This window comes from Pseudopodoces humilis, chromosome 9 (genome assembly GCF_049639895.1).
Source record: "Pseudopodoces humilis isolate 2021_Gansu_Grassland_sample_001 chromosome 9, ASM4963989v1, whole genome shotgun sequence".
Classification (NCBI taxonomy): domain Eukaryota; kingdom Metazoa; phylum Chordata; class Aves; order Passeriformes; family Paridae; genus Pseudopodoces; species Pseudopodoces humilis.
In genome coordinates, this window is record NC_142208.1 from 7,790,043 (window position 1) to 7,808,787 (window position 18,745).

The 18,745-nt window shown below is 38.1% G+C and overlaps 1 protein-coding gene across 2 annotated transcripts in view; it reads right to left on the minus strand.

The window, feature by feature from the left end:
• Positions 1-227: 227 nt before the first annotated feature.
• BICC1 (BicC family RNA binding protein 1) overlaps positions 228-18,745 on the minus strand; it is a 92,612-nt gene continuing 74,094 nt past the window's right edge. For both annotated transcript variants that reach the window (XM_005520437.3, XM_014250462.2), the window contains 13 exons: positions 18,216-18,347; positions 17,089-17,275; positions 15,527-15,685; positions 14,949-15,145; positions 14,523-14,664; positions 13,320-13,476; positions 11,812-11,977; positions 10,551-10,590; positions 9,744-9,898; positions 7,859-8,012; positions 4,741-4,901; positions 4,172-4,271; positions 228-3,048 (listed from right to left, as the gene is read on the minus strand). In XM_005520437.3, the coding sequence (XP_005520494.2) occupies positions 2,918-3,048; positions 4,172-4,271; positions 4,741-4,901; positions 7,859-8,012; positions 9,744-9,898; positions 10,551-10,590; positions 11,812-11,977; positions 13,320-13,476; positions 14,523-14,664; positions 14,949-15,145; positions 15,527-15,685; positions 17,089-17,275; positions 18,216-18,347 (1,881 nt within the window). In that variant the 3' untranslated portion in view covers positions 228-2,917. The remainder of the gene's footprint in view (positions 3,049-4,171; positions 4,272-4,740; positions 4,902-7,858; positions 8,013-9,743; positions 9,899-10,550; positions 10,591-11,811; positions 11,978-13,319; positions 13,477-14,522; positions 14,665-14,948; positions 15,146-15,526; positions 15,686-17,088; positions 17,276-18,215; positions 18,348-18,745) is intronic.

An 18,745-nucleotide genomic window follows, 5' to 3' on the forward strand; every position in this document is an offset into this window, starting at 1 on the left:
ATTTACCGCTTCTTAGATTAAGGAGAGGCACCCCAAAAAAGCATTCTCACTTAAAAGTCAGACAAAGACACTGTATGTGAAACAAAAAGAATAGTAAAACACATGAAGCATTAACGTGTGAAAGAAACATGTTGTCATTATGTCAAATACTGCTTTTCATATTTTATTAACAAGCAAGCATCCCTGGAACTGAGTTGATATAAAAATACTTCATGAACCAATCAGAATACAAGGGAGTTATATAAATTTATTTTATGCAACACTGATTAGTTTTGAAAATTTCCATTTTTTGTGTTTTCATTTCAACTTTCATTTTTTAAAAAAATCACTAAAAGGACACAACCCACAAAAATACAATCTGTATCTGCTCTATATTTACAGATAACTGGTCACTGTTAAGGCACAGATTTAAAACTAACATTTTATGTAGCAAGTCAAATATTTGTGCATAATGTAACACTAACAATATGATACACTGTACTGTTATATTCCCTTTGTGGAATCAAAGTAAGTGAGAATTTTCTTTATTTCCAGTGTGGTTTTTTGTGGGTTTTTTTGGGTTGGTTTTTTTTATGTGGAGCCCTACTGAAAAATAATGTTGTTCATGGGAAATTCTTCATTTTGGTGTAGATGAAAAAGCACTGCTCAGCAAAAGACCACATCCACTTAACACTGTAAGAAAATCAGTTTTTGAGTACAGTACCGTCTGGATGCATAGCATGTACCTACAAAAGACTAAAAATCTGAGTGTAAGGTTTTTGGATGCTTTTAAGTTTAGGCAAAATAAGCAAGAAGGGGCTGCAGAAAAATCCGTACACAGTGTTGTTGAATATTTAGTTCATTGAAAATATTTTATAAAATAATGAGTCTCAATACAATTTGATTTGCAAGCATTGGGCTTGCAAATGTGAACATTTAAACAACAGCTTATCTGTAAGCACATAAATAGTCCATGTGAATAGAACTATCTGCATGCTTAGAAGTAAGCACAAGTGTCAATAGCTTTAGAATGAGAAGTTGTGGTTTCCAAGAGTGTTTCCATGAAGTTGCTCTTGCTGTGAACAACTGTGAGTACCAGATACAGTTTCAGCCAGTCACATCTGCAATACCATTTTAAAACCAGATGATGCTGCTACTTGATCTACAGGAGAAGTCACCCAGTTATACACCATTAAGTAGATATGGCTGAAATGAGCACTGAGCAGCATTTAGTTAACCACAAGACTTTATATTATTGCTTGATCATCTATGCCCTGAAGTAATAGTCTCTTTAAATTCCCTTTGTGTACGCAACTTTCTCCATACATCATTTTGTATTCTCACCTTAAAAGAAAGAATTACCCATGGAAAGTGTCAAAACTCTCTCACCCACTTTTGCATAAACCCCAACTACTGTAAAAGCTATTCTAATGCCTTCTGTTAAGAGCACTTGACAGTGGTTTATGTCCATCTCAAAAGGCTTGTATAGTGAACATAAATAATACATTACAGTAGAGGTAAGATAATTCACAATATTTCTCATGGGAATGCTTTTCAATTAATGCTTGGAAACAATATATTGCATTGCAAAAAGAGGCACTTTATGGATTCCTTCATTCATTGAAACCCTTCATAAACTCATAACACAACATCTGTAAAGACAGAGGAATAACATTGCCAAATCTTTCGGACTTTCACAGTGTAATAATGCAAAATTTAGCTCTAGCCACTTATAATATGGACTCGTTCTGTTGAACATAACTTGTTTCAGAAATAGTTCAACTCCAGAGTTTCAAACACTTCTGCAGCTCACAATTACAAATCTATATTGAACAAAACAGATGCTATTACACCTATTTTATGTAGGTCATTTCACTGCTGCATGCATAGTCATGTAAGTAATATGTGTCATTTATTAAATGGCAACAGTGCTGTCTTGTCAAATTAGATTAGTTGTCTGTTTAATCAAACTGACAGCCTAGAGCTCTAGTTTGATGAATGCCTTTTGGTCTCTACCATAAATCTGCAGTAGATCAGTTTAATTCATTACATATTGTAGGTGTATAGAATCTAAAAATAAAAGTCTGATATAAATAAGTGTCCTTTAGTGGCAGGGTACTAAAAATAGCCCTTTGCTTTGAGACAACCATTAAAAACAGTTTCAGCAAAAAGGCAGCAGTTAAATATGTGGACTGCAAAGGGTTAATATTGCAAGGTCCATTTTGGTCTTTCATTGCATTTGTTACAGTGAGTATTATTGCAGGCAGCATTAGACTGCTTCATAAGAGCATAATAGGACAGGTCCACTACCAGGTGACTTGATTTTGGAACAATCTCTTCAGATAACTACCTGGGAGACAGAGAGGAAAAAGAAATATCTACTTAAGAACCAGTTTCTAGTACCATTATAGTGAGATGTGACAATGTAAGAACACCTGAAAAATTTTGATTAGTGCCAATATAAAAATTGATATGGAAATGAAAGAGAGATAGATTTCCACAGGACAAGAAATCAGAACATGTAAAGTGCAGAAAGACCTCAATAATTATTTTAAGCAGTACCAGAAGAATCCATCTTGATAAAGCCAAATCTATGCTCTCTGGCATCCCAGCTCCTCATTCCTCCTTCATTCAACAAAGTACAAAATTCAGTGCATACATTATAGTTATAGGTAATAAAATACTAAACAAAGAACCCTATATTATTATTATTGCAAATTCTGTCCAATCTATATGAGTAAAACATAACCCATTTGGTGTTTCAAAAGACAACTGACAAAATGTGTTCTCTCTGATTTTTTGGCACAGTATTGTGCATACAAAACGCTTTGGTCCTTGACACCTAAACTCCCAAAGTGCAGAGGGTGGTGTGCAGTGAAGGCTGTCCACAGGATTGCCATGTCCATCTTTCCAGCTGATTTCTGAGCCCAACCTCCTGCTACCAGCGCCCGCTGACACTGGCAATGTCCGAGTGATACTGGCGTGGCAGTCTCCCACTGGCTCCACCTTCCAGGAACGAGGCACGGATGTTTGACGGGTCAAAGAGCTTTCTTCGGTTTTTGTTCAGTTCTGGAGAAGTCAAGCACACCCACAGAAATCTCCCATCAGAAATTAATTTTAATGTTTTGATCTAAACCAAATGCAAAACTTCTGTTTAAACAATGTATTTTAGACAGATACGGTATGCACTGAAAATATCTGAGGTACTCCTTCAATTAACCAACAGTCCAACAGGATAATAAGAGCATCAGGTTAAGACTCAGAGGCTCCTTGGGATGAAGGTATCTACTTGGGACAATTCTTATTTGGCACCGATACACTGTAAAATATCTAATTTTTTGCAATATTGATTTAGATCAAATTGACATAGCTGAAACTTTTAAAAGTTTCTGTTATAATACTCAAAGACTGTAATCTTACTGGAGGCACAACCATGCAGTGTAGACTGAGATTGACAGAAAAGCTCTTTACCAACTTGATCATTTCTCAATGCACAATTCTTTATTTTAAGCATAAAACTGAAGCAGTATTTTAATAAGGACTTTCAGAAACAACAGATGCTCACTTCTCATTTAAATGTGCACCTTAATCTCGTACTAGTAATAAATCACGTAAAATATTTTTCTTTTCTCCACTTTCCTGTTCTTGCAAAACTGTGCTAGATACAAATCACTGAGCGATTACATCAATTTTCAGGACTGCTACTGAACTAAGTACATTTGCAAACAAAAAAAAAAAACAAATCACAAAGTCCCCCAAAAGTAGGCACTTTTTCCAGTAGGATGACTGCTCTGCTAATCAATAAAATAGAGAACAAGGAACCAAAAGGTTGAAAAGGCCAGTTGTGATTGGTATGTAATGCTGTTCAGACCTTGCAGTGCTCTGTAATCCCAGAGATTCCTGAACCCACAATTTTGGGGCATAAAACTTCACAATCTGGTGTGAGATTAACTTCCTACCCAGGCTCCAGTTTTACAGGACTATTGCAAGTGAGCTGCTAATTAGGTAATAGGAAAGCTCTATAAAGCCTGGGTTTAAGTACCTCTAGTGAAGGGCAAGCTAATATTACCTCTGTACACTACTTTTCAGTCTTTCCAAGGCTCTTTTCCTTTGTTGACTATAAACATAAAATTTGAGTGAGAAGAATACAAACAATGCTTAAAATCAATAAATGGTATTCCATGTTTTTTACCTGAGATTGCAAGCAGCATTTTTCTTCTGGCACCAAAAGTGGTAATTCCCAACTCTTTCAAATCTTGATCCGTAAGAGTGAGGAATGTCTGCAGATCAATCTAGAGTAAAAATAAATTGGAAAACTATGCAAAACAAGTCTTTCCACAAAAGTATTAACTAATAAATGTGGTTCAGAACAGCTTCATTTTTTTTCCCTGCTCCATTTTACATGCAAACTACTCTTTGCATGTAAACAGCAATCATGGCTTTACAATATCTTCACACAGTTGCTCAATTTGCTACAGTTCTGACAGAAAAGGAGAAATTAAAAAGTTGTCAGTTCTTGAAAAGCAGAGAAAATCAATGAGTCTTATTTATTTATAAATATATAAATACATAAATATACAATGAGACTCGAGATTTTGAGTATTTATCCCAATTTTAAGATGTATGATCCAGCTTTGAAAGAACAGCTCATGAAAATCCTGTCACAAAGTGAGTTCTAAGTGGCCTGTAGTGAAGAGACAGCACAACTAGTGCTGGAAAACATCCTACCAACACAAAGGTGCTTCTTGAAGGAACACCAACCTCTTGCTGCTGGAATACATCTGTGTATTTGCCCAAACCTAGCTTGCTGAAGAGCTCGGGCAGATCAGATCCCTTAAACAAACTGTTGAGGTTACAGCCATTGCTTCCTGTCAGCGAGGAAATGCAGTCCATGTAGTTACTGCTACTGAGATAGTGTTCAGCTGGAAGAGAACAAGTGAACTTTTCAGACGTATCACAGAAGGGCATGGTTTTCCACCAACATTGTTTTCAGCTATATCATTCAATTTACAAAGTATATAAATCTTTATTTTTCAGAAAAAAAGCACCTCCCAGTGGTCTGAGAGAATGAACAGCATAAAACATTTTTTTTCTGAATTCACAGGATGACTAGGTTGGAAGAGACCTCCAAGATCATCAAGTCCAACCCATGCCCTAATACTAAAAACTAGAAAATGGCACCAACACCCAGTCTTTTTTTAAACACATCCAGGGATGGTGACTCTGCCACCTCCCCAGGCAGACAATTCCAATACTTTATCACCCTTTTTGTAAAAAACTTTCCTAATATCAAACCTGTATTTCCCTTGGCACAGCTTAAGACTGTGTCCTCTCGTTCTGTCAGTTGCTGCCTGGAGAAAGAGACCAACCCCCACCTGACTACAGCCACCTTTCAGGAAGTTATAGAGAGTGGTAAGGTCACCTCCGAGTCTCCTTTTCTCCAGGCTAAACAACCCCAGCTCCCTCAGCCATTCCTCACAGGGCTTGTGTTCCAAGCTCCTCACCAGCCTTGTTGACCTCCTCAAGTGTCTCAATGTCCTTCCTGAACTGAGGGGCCAGAACTGGACCCAGAACTCCAGGTGTGGCCTCACCAGTGCCAGATACAGGGGAAGAATGACCTCCCTGCCCCTGCTGGTCACATTATTCCTGATCCAGGCCTGGATGCCGTTGGCTTTTTGGCCATCCAGGCACGCTGCTGGCTCATGTTCAGCCAGCTGTCACGAGTACCCCCAGTTCCTTTCTGCCTGGGCACTGTCCAGCCACACCGTCCCCAGCCTATAGCACTGCAGGGGGTTACTGTGGCCAAAATGCAGGACTCGGCACTTGGACTTGTTAAACTTTACTCTATGGACACTGCCCATCCATCCAACAGTTCCAGGTCTCTCTGCACAGCCCTCCTACCTTCCAACGGATTAACACACACTCCCAGCTTAGTGTCGCCTGCAAATTTACTAATGAAAGGCTCAATACCCTCATCCATGTCACCAATAAAAATATTCAACAGGACTGGCCCCAGCACAGACCCCTGAGGGACACCACTGGTGACTGGCCACCAGCTGGATGCAGCACCGTTCACCAGCACTTTCTGGGCTTGGCCTCCAGCCAGTTCTTAACCCAGCAAAGAGTGCTCCTGTCCAAACCATGAGCTGCCAGCTTTTCCAGGAGCGTGCTGTGGGAGACAGTGTCAAAGGCCTTGCTGAAGGCCAGGTACACAACATCCACAGCCTCTCCTGCATCCACCAGGTGGGTCACTTGGCCATGAAAGGAGATCAGGTTGGTCAAACACAACCTACCCCTCCTAAATCCATGCTAGCTGGGTCTGATACCCTGGCCATCCTGTAAGTGCTGCATGATGACACTCAGTATAAACATTTCCATTACCTTACCAGGTACCGAGCTCAGACAAACTGGTCCATGTTTACTAGGATCCTCCTTAATTAACTTAATTAAGTTCCAGTGTTTGTTTTCTATAGACCTACTTTTGTCCAGCCAACTCATCACTGTTTCTTTTATCCTTTATCCACACATTTTATTCTCTGGGAAAGCTACAGCTGCCATAGAACATTTTCTTTCACTGCCAATGTATTTGTGTTTCCAATTTTCTTCTAATACACATGTAAATATATTTTTAATCCTTAATTCTTTTAATTAACTTAGAACTTCCATTTTTGTTAGGTTGTTTTGGGCAGTAAGGTTGAAAACATCAATACATTGATCTCAAACTTGTCATCTCTTTAGATCTCCAAGTATTTAGAAAATGATGTGCAACCATTCACAGCTAAACTAATGTGCTCTTTAAGCCCATGAATATTTTTTTTCTAATTGGCACTATCCTTTCTTACTATGTCCAAATTTCATTATCTGTGTACTTTGAATTTTGGATTTAGGTTTACTCTTTTAAAAGAAAAAGCAACAACAAAAAGTATAAACAGTGAGCGTCCTTATTTCCCCATAAAGTAGATAGATAGTATGGATTTAGTATTTTCTACCTCCACTTTTCACTCTTTCAAAAAGGTATCTATTAACTTATTTTAAAAATAAAGTTTCAAAGAGTTTAACTAAAGTAAATTTCAACTTCTGATCTTCAAACAATGTTTAAAAAGTATGAAACATACAGCCTGTATCCACAGAAACCAGTATTTAAAATCATGCTAAGCCATGCCAAACACATGGACCAATTCCTTTTCATAGAATTGCCTGGGTTGGAAGGGACCTGAAAGATGATCTCATTCCAAACCCCTGCAATGTGCTGGGACACCTTCCACTATCCCAGGTTGATCCAAGCCCTGTCCAGCCTGGCCCTGGACACTTCCAGGGATCCAGGGACAACCTGTGCCAGGGCCTCAGCACCCTCGCAGGGAAAATTATTTTCATAATATCTAACCTGAACCTACTGTCTTTGTAGCCACTGCCCACTTGTCCTCTCATTACATGTTCTTGTAAATTTTATCCCCATAAGGAGAATCATGCTTCAAATTCCAGTTTCAGCACAGGCTATGACTTCACCAGTAAGTAAATAACCCAATCAAGCCCAGGCTGCTATTGCACTGTCAACAGAACAGAATAAGAGTAGTCTAGAAATAAGCCTTTTTACAGGTCTAGTTTCAGTACACCTTGAAAAATCCACTCCATAACAGCAAAGAGTTTTCAACAAGGATGTTTGGCATTTAACAAATATTCTTAAGAGATTTCCTTTTAGACCATTATTTGTATTATCATTTTGCATAAGCTTACACTTCTCAGTTTGTAAAAGAAATAATTACTTTACAAGGTGACAGTAATTTAAAGCCCTAGTGAAGTCAGGATACATTCATATCAGAATAAATATTGATATCAATGTTATTATTTTCTTTTAATCAGATACTAAGAGTTTATTAACCTGATTTGTTTTGTTTCCGTTTGGGGCTGCCAATTGAGGAGACAAAATCATGAGCAGTGGGTCCAAGCCCATTTCGGTCTCTCCAGTTATCAGATTCACTGCCATTTCCCAGGTGCTCCCGACTGCTGGACCGGGAAAGAGACATGGATGAGCCCTGCAAATCACAGAAAGATAATTTGGGCTGGAAACAGAGCTTTCATTGTGACTCAGATGTTTTCTTTGAAGCAGCTCACTTAAAAAGCAGCTCATAATGCTCACAAACATTCTTTTGGCAGCTGATAAACAGTCAAACAATTGCAAACCGGACACGAAAACAGCAGGTGTGCTTAAAACATATGCAGTTCACAGTTTTTAAGCGGGAGTTATTTAAAGAACATGATTCAAAACAAATTGCTTGGTATTTCCAAGTTTCCAAAACATTCCATGGTATCAAATTCCCACACAAATTCTAGACAAAGCAGTCTATTGACTACATCACTTCACCGGGAAGAGAACAGAACATTTATCTGAAGATAAGTGGATCAAGTACACTCTGCTTGAAAACACAAGTCTTTCACACAATACTACAACAACAATTCTGCAATGCCTTGTGAATTTGTAGTTGCTTTGTCTGGAGTCTTTTTAAATAGATTTTCATATACCTTTAAAATACTTATTGTCAGTTTTCATCACTGTGGGTCAGAATGTAGCAATACAAGGCAGCAGTATTCCATGGGAAGGTACCCAAAATAAATCTACGTTATAGATATCACATACTTACATGAGCTAAAAATTGTGGAAATTAACAATTTAATTCTATAAACTTGTACCAAATTGCAGTTGAAAAGCATCACTTAGGAGGCAATCTTTTATGCTATTTAGTAAAACTAACACCCCTGAAGAAACACTGTTCTTGGTTAGAATCACAGACCTATTTAGAGATTTTAGACATCAAGGCCTGGGGGAAAACTCCACCCCAAATCAACCAACATAGAAAAGTATGCCAAAAAAATTGCAGATTTTGACTGCAAGTTTTTATTTCCCCTAGTTACTAGTGCATTACGTGTAGCCAAGCCTACTACATATAGTTGAATGGCTCAGAAAGTTGATATGCCAAGTGGAGAACACCAAGGCACATTTTTATTCTGGCTAAGTATTTCTTTTGCATTAACAGACAGGTGTATCCTAGAGCACTGTGAAGTCCCCTTCTTCAAGAAACATACCATTTACATTTTATATAGTTAGAACAGAAAATGGTGTCTCCATGGAAGCTGGGAAGGATTACAGCAAGGAAGAACACTAAAAAGCAACTTCAGCATGCCTTTGAGAAGAAAGGAACAAATTTCCTGCAAGATTCCCATGCTGGGACTCTGAAGAGAATTGCTGGACTCAGTCTGCCTTCTGCCTGGGAAAATTCTGAGCCCAGTGAATAGTGCAAGTAGAGACAGCTGTTACAGTTCTGTCCACAGAAGGAAAGAAGAGTTTCTTGTTCTGCTGTTCTCCTCCACCATGCACTTATACACATTATATAGATTATGTGTCATATATACACTTATTAGGTGTATTTTATAGGCTCTTATTAGGTTAAAAATTCCCTATTGCTTGTTTGCAACTATTGAGATGTTTGATCCTGTAAGTTATTCAAAGCTGCTTTAAAAAAATCTTTTAAGAAGCAGATACCTATGCTCTAAGACTTATCTATGAAACAGATATAGATCCATTTGTACGTTGGGCTGAACGTATACCATATGCCTTAATATTCATTTAAGAAATATTTTTCACTATAAAAAATATTTAGAACAGCTATCTGCAAGACTTAGTTTTTACAGAAGTTAGACATTTCTCAAAAGAAACAACTGTATCATTCACTAAAAGTAAACTTCCATTACAGTATACTTTTATATACCTCATATGTAGTTGTCATGGAAGGCTTGTACGATACATGATTCGCTCTTCTTAGCTCCTTGATAGTCTCTGCAGGCATTGATTTAGAGAACCCCAAACCACTCCATGTGTTTGTTGGAGTTCTCACTTCTGTTACAACTGGCTTCTTTAACATAGCTGGAAATACAGAGACAAATCAGCAAGTCTCAGCCCTAGTAAAGGTACTGAGAACTGATGTTCGCTAACAGCCTGAGCCCAGCAAACAGGGAACCCTAAACACCCCTGCTTGCTACACAGCTTGAAACCTACCTTTCCTGAAAGCAATCTACTCTGTTATAATACAGTTAAATCCCACAGGGCTCTATGGGAGCCAAAAGAATCTGTTTCAAAAAGAAGAACTTCAGTTTTTCTTTTGGCAAACGGGTAATTTGGTTTCTTTTATAACAGGGTCAAAGATATGGGTAAGCTCCTTACCAATTCTACAACTTAAGTTATCCCTAAAATAAGAGGCGATTTAGCTGATATAATAAACACCTTTAAGTTTAATTTGCATCCAAATAAAGCAAAGTGTTACAACAATGAGCTCTCTGAAAACCATATTGATCATTTGCACATGGATGTACTTGCACATCCCAACTGCAAGCTGCTTCTACAGTATTTTTTACCCATGTTGGTATTAAGAAATTTTTTGCAACATAAAGCTAATATATAAATGTTTCACTACCATTTTCAGATTTTCTTAAAAATCAGATTACAAAACTGAAACTTGAGGAAATCATTTCACCCACTTGCCAACAAACTTTTCAGAAGTCACTGCTGATCAACATACCTTTGGTCGCTAGTAGTTTCTTCTGTTCGTAGTCAAATGCCTAAAAATTAAACATGCAGAAGATAATTTAATTGCCATTCTAACTAAATGTCACTCCAGTACTCATCATCTCTGTGAAAACAAAGGTTTTCAAAATGGCCAGTGAATATATCTAGGAGAAACCTGAAATACTGCACAATAATTTCATGGTAGCCTTAGTTAGTGTCTTGGGTTGCAATTAAAGTTTTCACGCAAACATTGATAAAGACTTTAAATAACTATCTGATTTTGATATGAGTGAGGCTGCAGCAGTATTTACAAACAGCTTAGGAAGAATTTTTTCTTCAATTTGCTTTTTAGTAAGATACCTTTCAAGCATAGTTTCTCTTCTTTAACTATCTCTTTTTGGCATTTAAAACATTCCTCAACAGCACAAAAAAGGTAATACATCTTTGCAAATCTAGGCACCACAGTTATTTACAATCATCTTCCAGGTGTGGTTCTCTTCCATACACTCATCTTGTGGAAAGAGGTTTTGAGAGAATGTAAACAACTTTCGGTTGTATTCTACCCATGTCAATGGAAGATGTGAAGTTTAAATATCCCTGATTAAACAAGCTACCCTTTGCAGAATTACAAATTATGAAATCTAAAACAACAAACTACAAAAATGCTGTATTAGCCTGAAGTATTGCATTCTCTACTGAAAATAACTACAGGAATAACTGAGGAAAAGGGCTGCAAAACACTAGCCTTCCTCTTGTTCCACTACTCCATACAGTCTGGTTATGCCCACACTTCAACAGATCTATACTGAAAATAACACTGTTACTGCTTCCTGACAAACAGCCAAAGGGGTTTCCTCCCTGCTTGGGGAGATTTGCAGTAACATGGCAGTAGCATATATTTGTAAGCTGTAATTAACCAAGCTGTCACTGCACATGAAGAGCTGTAACATGTATTCTGTAGCTATAATTCTCTCCACATGACAATGTAAGATTTCTAACAAGCAAATGATGCTTGTGGAGACAAACACAGCCACACAATTTTCTGTACTTAAATTGTTTTACTTCACAGAACCATAAGAGCTTTTCTCTTTTCAAGACCTTGTACTGACAACCCACTCCTCAGTCAAAACAGCTGATGTCTTGGCTGCGAATGCTTTTACTGAACTGGTAATGAAAATTCAGCCTCCAATCCCCAGTCCCCTCGGCATTCTATGGTAACTTCACTCTGCAATCAGCAAGATTTACGCCACTGGCCTTCATCCAGAGGGACCTACCTGCATGTTTACAAAGGAGGGCTGCGGAGCCAGACGTGCTCTCTCCGAGTTTTGCTGGGCAGCTGCCGCTCGCTCGGCCGCCCGCTCACTGCCTGGGGCCTTCTTATCGGCCACGGGGCTCTCTGGGGCAGCCAGCTCGGCCTCTGAGAGCAGCCTGTCCGCAGTGCTGGGGGGACAAAGGCACCGTTAGCTCAGGCTTAGCTCAGGCTGCCTCTTCACCGGCACACAACATTCAGTGCAGCTCTGCTAACAGCTTCACCCTGAGAAGCTTGGCAGCCAGGTTCAAGACATGCCTGCACACAAAGATCTCAGTGCTTTTAGCAATATTTCCGAATGTTCCAGCTTTCCTGTACCTTTTTCTCTGTCAGTGAAGGAAAGCAAGTGTTTCTCCTTTCTGTATTACCAAATAAGAGGTATAGCCTATGGATTCAGTTTTGAGCTGTCTGGTATCTGGAATTATTGCATGCAACCCTACACAGTGTAATTTCCTGTTTCACCTTACCCGGGGCCAGCAGTTGTAACAGGTTCATAGTTGTAAGATGAAAAGAGATTGCAAATAGGGACTAAAAGTTGACATAGGTCCTACTTGCTTTCAATAACTGCAGTCCTACGTGTCTGCATTACCTCTTCGTGCAATTTTTGTTTTTTCCTAAACTCAACAACATTTTAGGCCTACTTTAGAACAGTATGAACTCTTGAAAAAGTGATCATGTTTTAAAAGCTGCAAACTACTACCCCCAAGGAAACTGTGAGCAGTATGTCCTCAATAAAAAGAACAAGACACACAAACAACTGAATTTGGTTAGCAGGATTCCTTGGATTTTTAAACTGTGAAACCAGAATTAATGAAATACATATCATAGACTTAATAGTGTAAATAAATGAAGCAAAATAAATGTGTCTCAAAAGAGTGGTGATAAACAGTTCCCAAACAGTGAGAACAAGAGTACATTGGACAAAAACAATGCATTAAGAACAAAACCTGTGTTGCCAAGATGTACTATGATTCAAACAAGCCTTTCCTTCTGTTGGGTCATTAAAAAGACAATCCAACCAAAATCATCATTGAGACAAGTGTTTGAGAACATGCTGCTATGCCCTGAACACAGCTTTCCTAAGGAAAAAAACAGCCTCAGGTACACACACAAGAGGAAAAAGCTGTCAGAAATGATTCTCTAAGCAATCAATAAAGAAGGAAAGTGCAAAAGTGTATACTTTAGAAACAGGTAATGAAAGTTCCACTGACAAGGATCTCCACTCTTTTCTGGAAGAGGAAAGACATTTTTTAAACCCAAAGAGAAATAGGATGAACAAAAAGCATTCAAAGTCTCCAGTTACCAGAAAAACAGAGGGCTATATTAACACCAAATGTGATGGAAAATCAAGGCCAAATTAAATCAGTTCCTTGAGTATCTTATAACTGAATCAACCCTCCTGCGTACAAAAACATGTGAAGTAATTTTATGTTGTGAAAGTTCCACTAATCTGTGTTTATACACTCAGCTTACTGTAAGTGGGAGTTTTTAGTGCCATGCAGTAATTCCACTGTTTGTCTCTTGGAACAGGCCTGCTTGGAAGAGCTTATCATCTGCTTCAGGTCACTGGTGTTTGCCGAGTGGGATGGACTCCGAGGCATGCCCACTTCTACAAAAGCATCATTGCAACCTACAAGGCCAAGAAAAGGAGAGTTAAACAACAACACTGCTGTGTTCTAGAGAGCTTTCTGAGGGAATGATAACTGTGGGAGAAAACCTCCTCCTCCCTACAGGACTGTATTCAGGGGTAGCTATTTGGTCAAGGTTAAGCAGTCTAGATGTGCAAGTTCAAATGCAGAAAAAAGGTGTCACTACTCACATATGTAGTAGTCACACTAAGTATATTCATTCTTCAAATATTTATTTTAAGTAATAATGAATAACAAATGAGTAGACTGGCAATTCAAAGGGACTAGGTATTCTGAAGAAATTTGATTTTATACCCAGTTTTAATAGACTGTGCCAGGTGCCCAGTAACTTCTGCTGGAATAAGAGCTACTCCCACTTCATGTTCAAATATCTTTAGAAATATTTATCACCTTAAATTGCCAATGTACCTTTTATTCAAATCAGCATTTCAAATGACCACAACCCTAAATAAGAGACTATCTCCTTGATCAGTTTTGAAAAGGGAAACAAGGCCTTTACACATATTTGCTCAAGCTGGAGCTGGCTTTCCCCCTCTCCAAGAATGAAGGGGACAGTTAAGTACTTTAGCTTCTAAATGGTAGCATAACTGAACTGCTGATGAAAAGCACAAAAAATTGTTTCCCAGTGTCATCCAGGTTATATCTACATAATTTTCTGTAAAAAATTCTCAGTGATATTATTTCCTTTTGTTAAAAAGCAAAAATAAAACATTATTTAAACCAGCACAGTTTAGTTAAGATGCTGTAAAAAATACTAAAATCCCTGTAGGTTATCTTCCCTCTGGTCCTAGGGAATAAGTAAAATGTTGCAAGTATATTTATGTAGATTTAAGGTGTTTCTATCAACAGTACAGCTCAGTTACTACAGGTTCTATTTACTTTCCTTGACAATGAATCTGGGACATCCAGCAATATTTTCTTTAAACATGGTTGCAAAACCAATTCAGAGAGAATATTGGTACATTTTTGTATCATGAACTGTACACAGACTGTACAAACACTGCCAGACAAAGGAACACAATCTCACCTTCTTCACTATTTGCCTTGGCAGCTACTTGTTCTGAGGCTCCATGAGCACCTTTCTGCCTTACTCCATCACTGTGGTTTGTGCTCAACACGTTTTCTCCCAGAGATGTGGCAGACAGTGCAGCATACTTGATATTTGAGGCCTGAAAAGATTGTCACAAATCACTGAAGTGATTTTTATGCTTCAAGAAATAATGAAACAATTTCCCCTTTCTATCTGTGCAGGAGAATGAGAAATTCATTCCTGGTACAGTAGAACAATATGAATGTTCTATTTCTCAATCTTTAACTCATATCCAAAAACACTGTAGTGTATTTTTAAACTTAGCAGCTTTATAAATCTACTAATATAGTTAGTTTTCTTTCAGCTTTCCTTAGTAGAGATCTAGTACAAAGAAATCAGATTCTCCTGCATAGTATCACTTACCTTTACGTGACCATTTAAAGAAGGTGAACCTTTTTTACTTTCTGATTGCATGCCATTGACATGGACTTCAACAGGAGTCAAGCCTGGTGGTGGAGATGGAGTGTTTTGACCATAATTAGGCACTCCAGACAGCAGAATACTAGTTAAGGTTGCTTGGGCAGTAGATGGTATCATTAGGTGTGGAATAGCAGAAAAACCTGTAACAAAATTTGGTTATGTTCTGCTTTAGTGTCTCATTTAGCTTCCTCAGGCATTACACTACTTTATCTAAATCTTTATGGAGCTGACACATTGCTAAAAACATTACTTAAAAGTTTCCATTAGAATTGCATGCCAAAACCATAATTCTTTACCTGGGTAGGTTAACTTTGTTTCCTACACAAAACAGATGAAAACACTGCCTGTGACAGCACGTCATATATTAAGCTATAACCTTAAATTTGCATATTTATTCATCTGTACTAAGGTAATCATAGGAATTAAGGTTCAAAAGAATTAATTAATCTCAACTCGGCAACTGCAATTCTAATGACTTGGTGTTGCACAGTTCATTTAAATCACATTAAGCTTCTACCAACCTGGGGTGTTTGTGTTAGCAAGAGATGTTGTCCACAATGTGGGACTGGGTGTCCCTGAACTTGGACTCTGCAAAGGGCTCACAGAGCTATTAAGGGCATTCAACAGAGAGTTTGGAGCAGTTGAGGTGTTGACTGACAGGGCTGTTGGACCTAAAAGGCCTGCAAAAAATTATGCAAGTGAATATTTAGATTTATAGGAAAACATTTTTCACAGAAGTATCAATTGAAAAGAAACAAACACCCTGCTAATTTGCACCTGCCTGTATTTCAGAGATCAATTTTAACATCAAACCTGCTGTTCATTTGGTGCACATCAAAAGCACATTAAGAATTATTGTTCTTAAACTGGGCATCATATATCCAAAAAAAATTGGGGCATCTTTTATGTCCTTCTACTGGACCCTACCTCTTGTCATAACAGAGTCTGCACTGGCTGCTTCTCAGCCCCGGCACCCCTCTGTATCCCCTCAGTTGTTTCTCAAGGTTTGTTTCAAAGCAGCATCACAGAGACAAGAAAGCAACTCCTCTGCACCACCTCACTTTCATTTCACACAGTAACCTTTTTCTCAAAAGCTCCTGTGAATCAACTTGCACACTAACAACTACTCAATTTCTTTTTGCACCTTCAATACTGCTGCAGAAAGGCTGTAAATCACCCCCCAAATGCATTGATCACTCCCAAAACATTCCCCCAAACCAGCTCTTTGTATAAAAGCATTCACAAAGCAGTTCAGCACTACACACTGAAAAGGTAAAAACCCCAAACCCCCGAAGTGCAGCATGACGAGAACAGTCACAGGAAGCAGCATTAAAAATAAAAATGAAATGGCACAAACACTTTCCCTTGTGTGACCCCAAGGAAGCATGTGAGATGGAACAACACAGCACTCCTGCATGGCAGGTCACAAGGGACAATGCTGGTTACATGAGAACTCAAGAGTTTCTAGGACCTCTGTCAAGATTTGTCACTAGATTCTTCTGGGACTACTTGTTTTTTCTATCTATACATTTCTGATACAAAGGTATTTGCATAGCTAGAAAATAAAATGGTAATTTCAGTCTGGACTATAAGCTGCTTCAATAAAATTAAGATAAGGAGTTTATTCATTTTTATCCTAAATTTACTACTGCTAAACTAGAAGCACATGGATTCCTCAATTACAATGAGATACTTACCTGAAATGTGGTGTTCGCTGTTACCTTTCCCAGTAAGCCTGTTGCCAGGCTTAAGTACCCATCCAAATTCAGGACAGCCTGAGACATCACACAGCCAAAGAAGCTGTAAAACCCATGTCCTGCTTCACCTGTATTTCCCTCCCTTTCAGCCAAGTGGTTTGCACAATTTCAGAGATTCTTCTACAGGGATGAGTCCCACACCTGATTATAAAAGCCTTGGAGAAGTTTTTTAACAACAAGCCTTTGAGAGTCCAGAGGCTGATGCACAGACTCTGTGCAACACAATTCCTTACATAAAACACACATCTGGTTCTTCTTTCTAGTAAAGTGAATTAAGTTTAAAACAAATCTATATAAAGGAAAATATAAATATAAGGGATGCATACCGAGCCCAGTGAGTCCTAGTCCTGCTGAGGACAAAATATCCAAACCAGGACAAGACAGACCAACGGGGCATGAGACAGTAGAGGGATTTGATACTACGGTGACTCCGCTACTTTCAAGTCCCAAGAGACATTTCCGTGCCTCATACATATTTAAGGCATTTCGTTCAACACTTTTTACAATCACAGACTGCAGGGAAAGAAAACAACAACAAAAAAAGGAAAACCAGTGAGTAAACTTCTCCATAACACATATCAGCAACAAAGATAATTCTTCTTCATACTCCTGCCTGGTTACCACAACCACAGCAGTGTGAGACAGCATGAGCTAACATCCATTAGCAACTATTAAAATTCAGGGGTCTGAAGTTCAGAAGAGTAAGACTAGGGATTTCGTAAGGATTTGCAATGAGAATGATGGAAGACCTCTCTAAGAAAATTACTTACTAGAGTACCGTGGTGCTACTTGGGTAGACCAAATATTAAGCACCTCAAGAGCTATATAACTGAATCAATAATTAATATATTATCTTCTCTTTTACCTGAGCTTTATACCTTGAAGTAGACAAAACCCCAGTTGTTCATATTAAATTAACCTATTGAATTCATAGCTGTCTGAGAAGAAGGTAGCAAGTTTAAATTACTTTAAACTTAAACTATATGGAAAAAATAAATTACAAAACTCCATTGCTTTTTGTAGATCTTCTACAGGATGTTTCTTTGTATTGATTTTATGTATCCCTACACAGAGAAGTTCACATACTGACACAATGGAATGATCATTAAAAATTTTAAAACTTTTGCCTGCTTTGGCATTTTATACAACACAGGTAACTGCAAGAGTCCCCTATCCATGCTGGCCTAAATATTTTACAATAAACACCTCCCACTACCTTTATCAATGTATTCTATATGAAAGCTAATTTCTTTATTATTAAGCATTTAATGAAATTCAAATCACCCTAAACTAGAGCTGCTGGATCATTTAAACTGGTATTTCAAGAAGAAAATAGATATGGTTTTCACAAGTTTATGATCCATTAAACTGGGAGGGAAGAGCACACATCAACTCATCAGCTCTAAAACTTTGTCATCAAAGTCTAAAAGGAAAATATTAGCTTTGCACAAACCTTGCTTGGTTGTTTTGGCTTAGGCTTAATGCTTATGAAGACATCTAACTGCTCCATTAGCTGTGTTATAAACTGTGGTTCTACTTCAATTTCTTCCTTCATATCAAACATGAGCACAAGGGGAAGGCAACCCTGAAAAGAAAGGCATAAAAAATTCCTAGGACTTGTAACTGACCATTTTCCCATTAAAATGGTAGCAATAAACTGAACAATGTAACATTTACATATCATGATGTAAGGAAATGTCTAAGTTCAGGATAAAATAGCACCAATAAAATTTTAGGGAAAGCCATTTCCTTGTATGCAAGAATACAGGTGTATCTTCCAGTCCTGGGACTCTGAACAAAGAGTTTGGTAGCACAAGGGTCAAATGATATACTGAATATTTCACATTTCAATCAGCACAGTCTTGTCAGGAAATGATGGAAGAACTAAAAGTCTCTCATTAAACTGTTTGAAATAAGGAAACACACTTGTAAAAAATCTCTAATTCACCATTGCCTAAGTCTCAAATTTTACTCTTCTCTTGC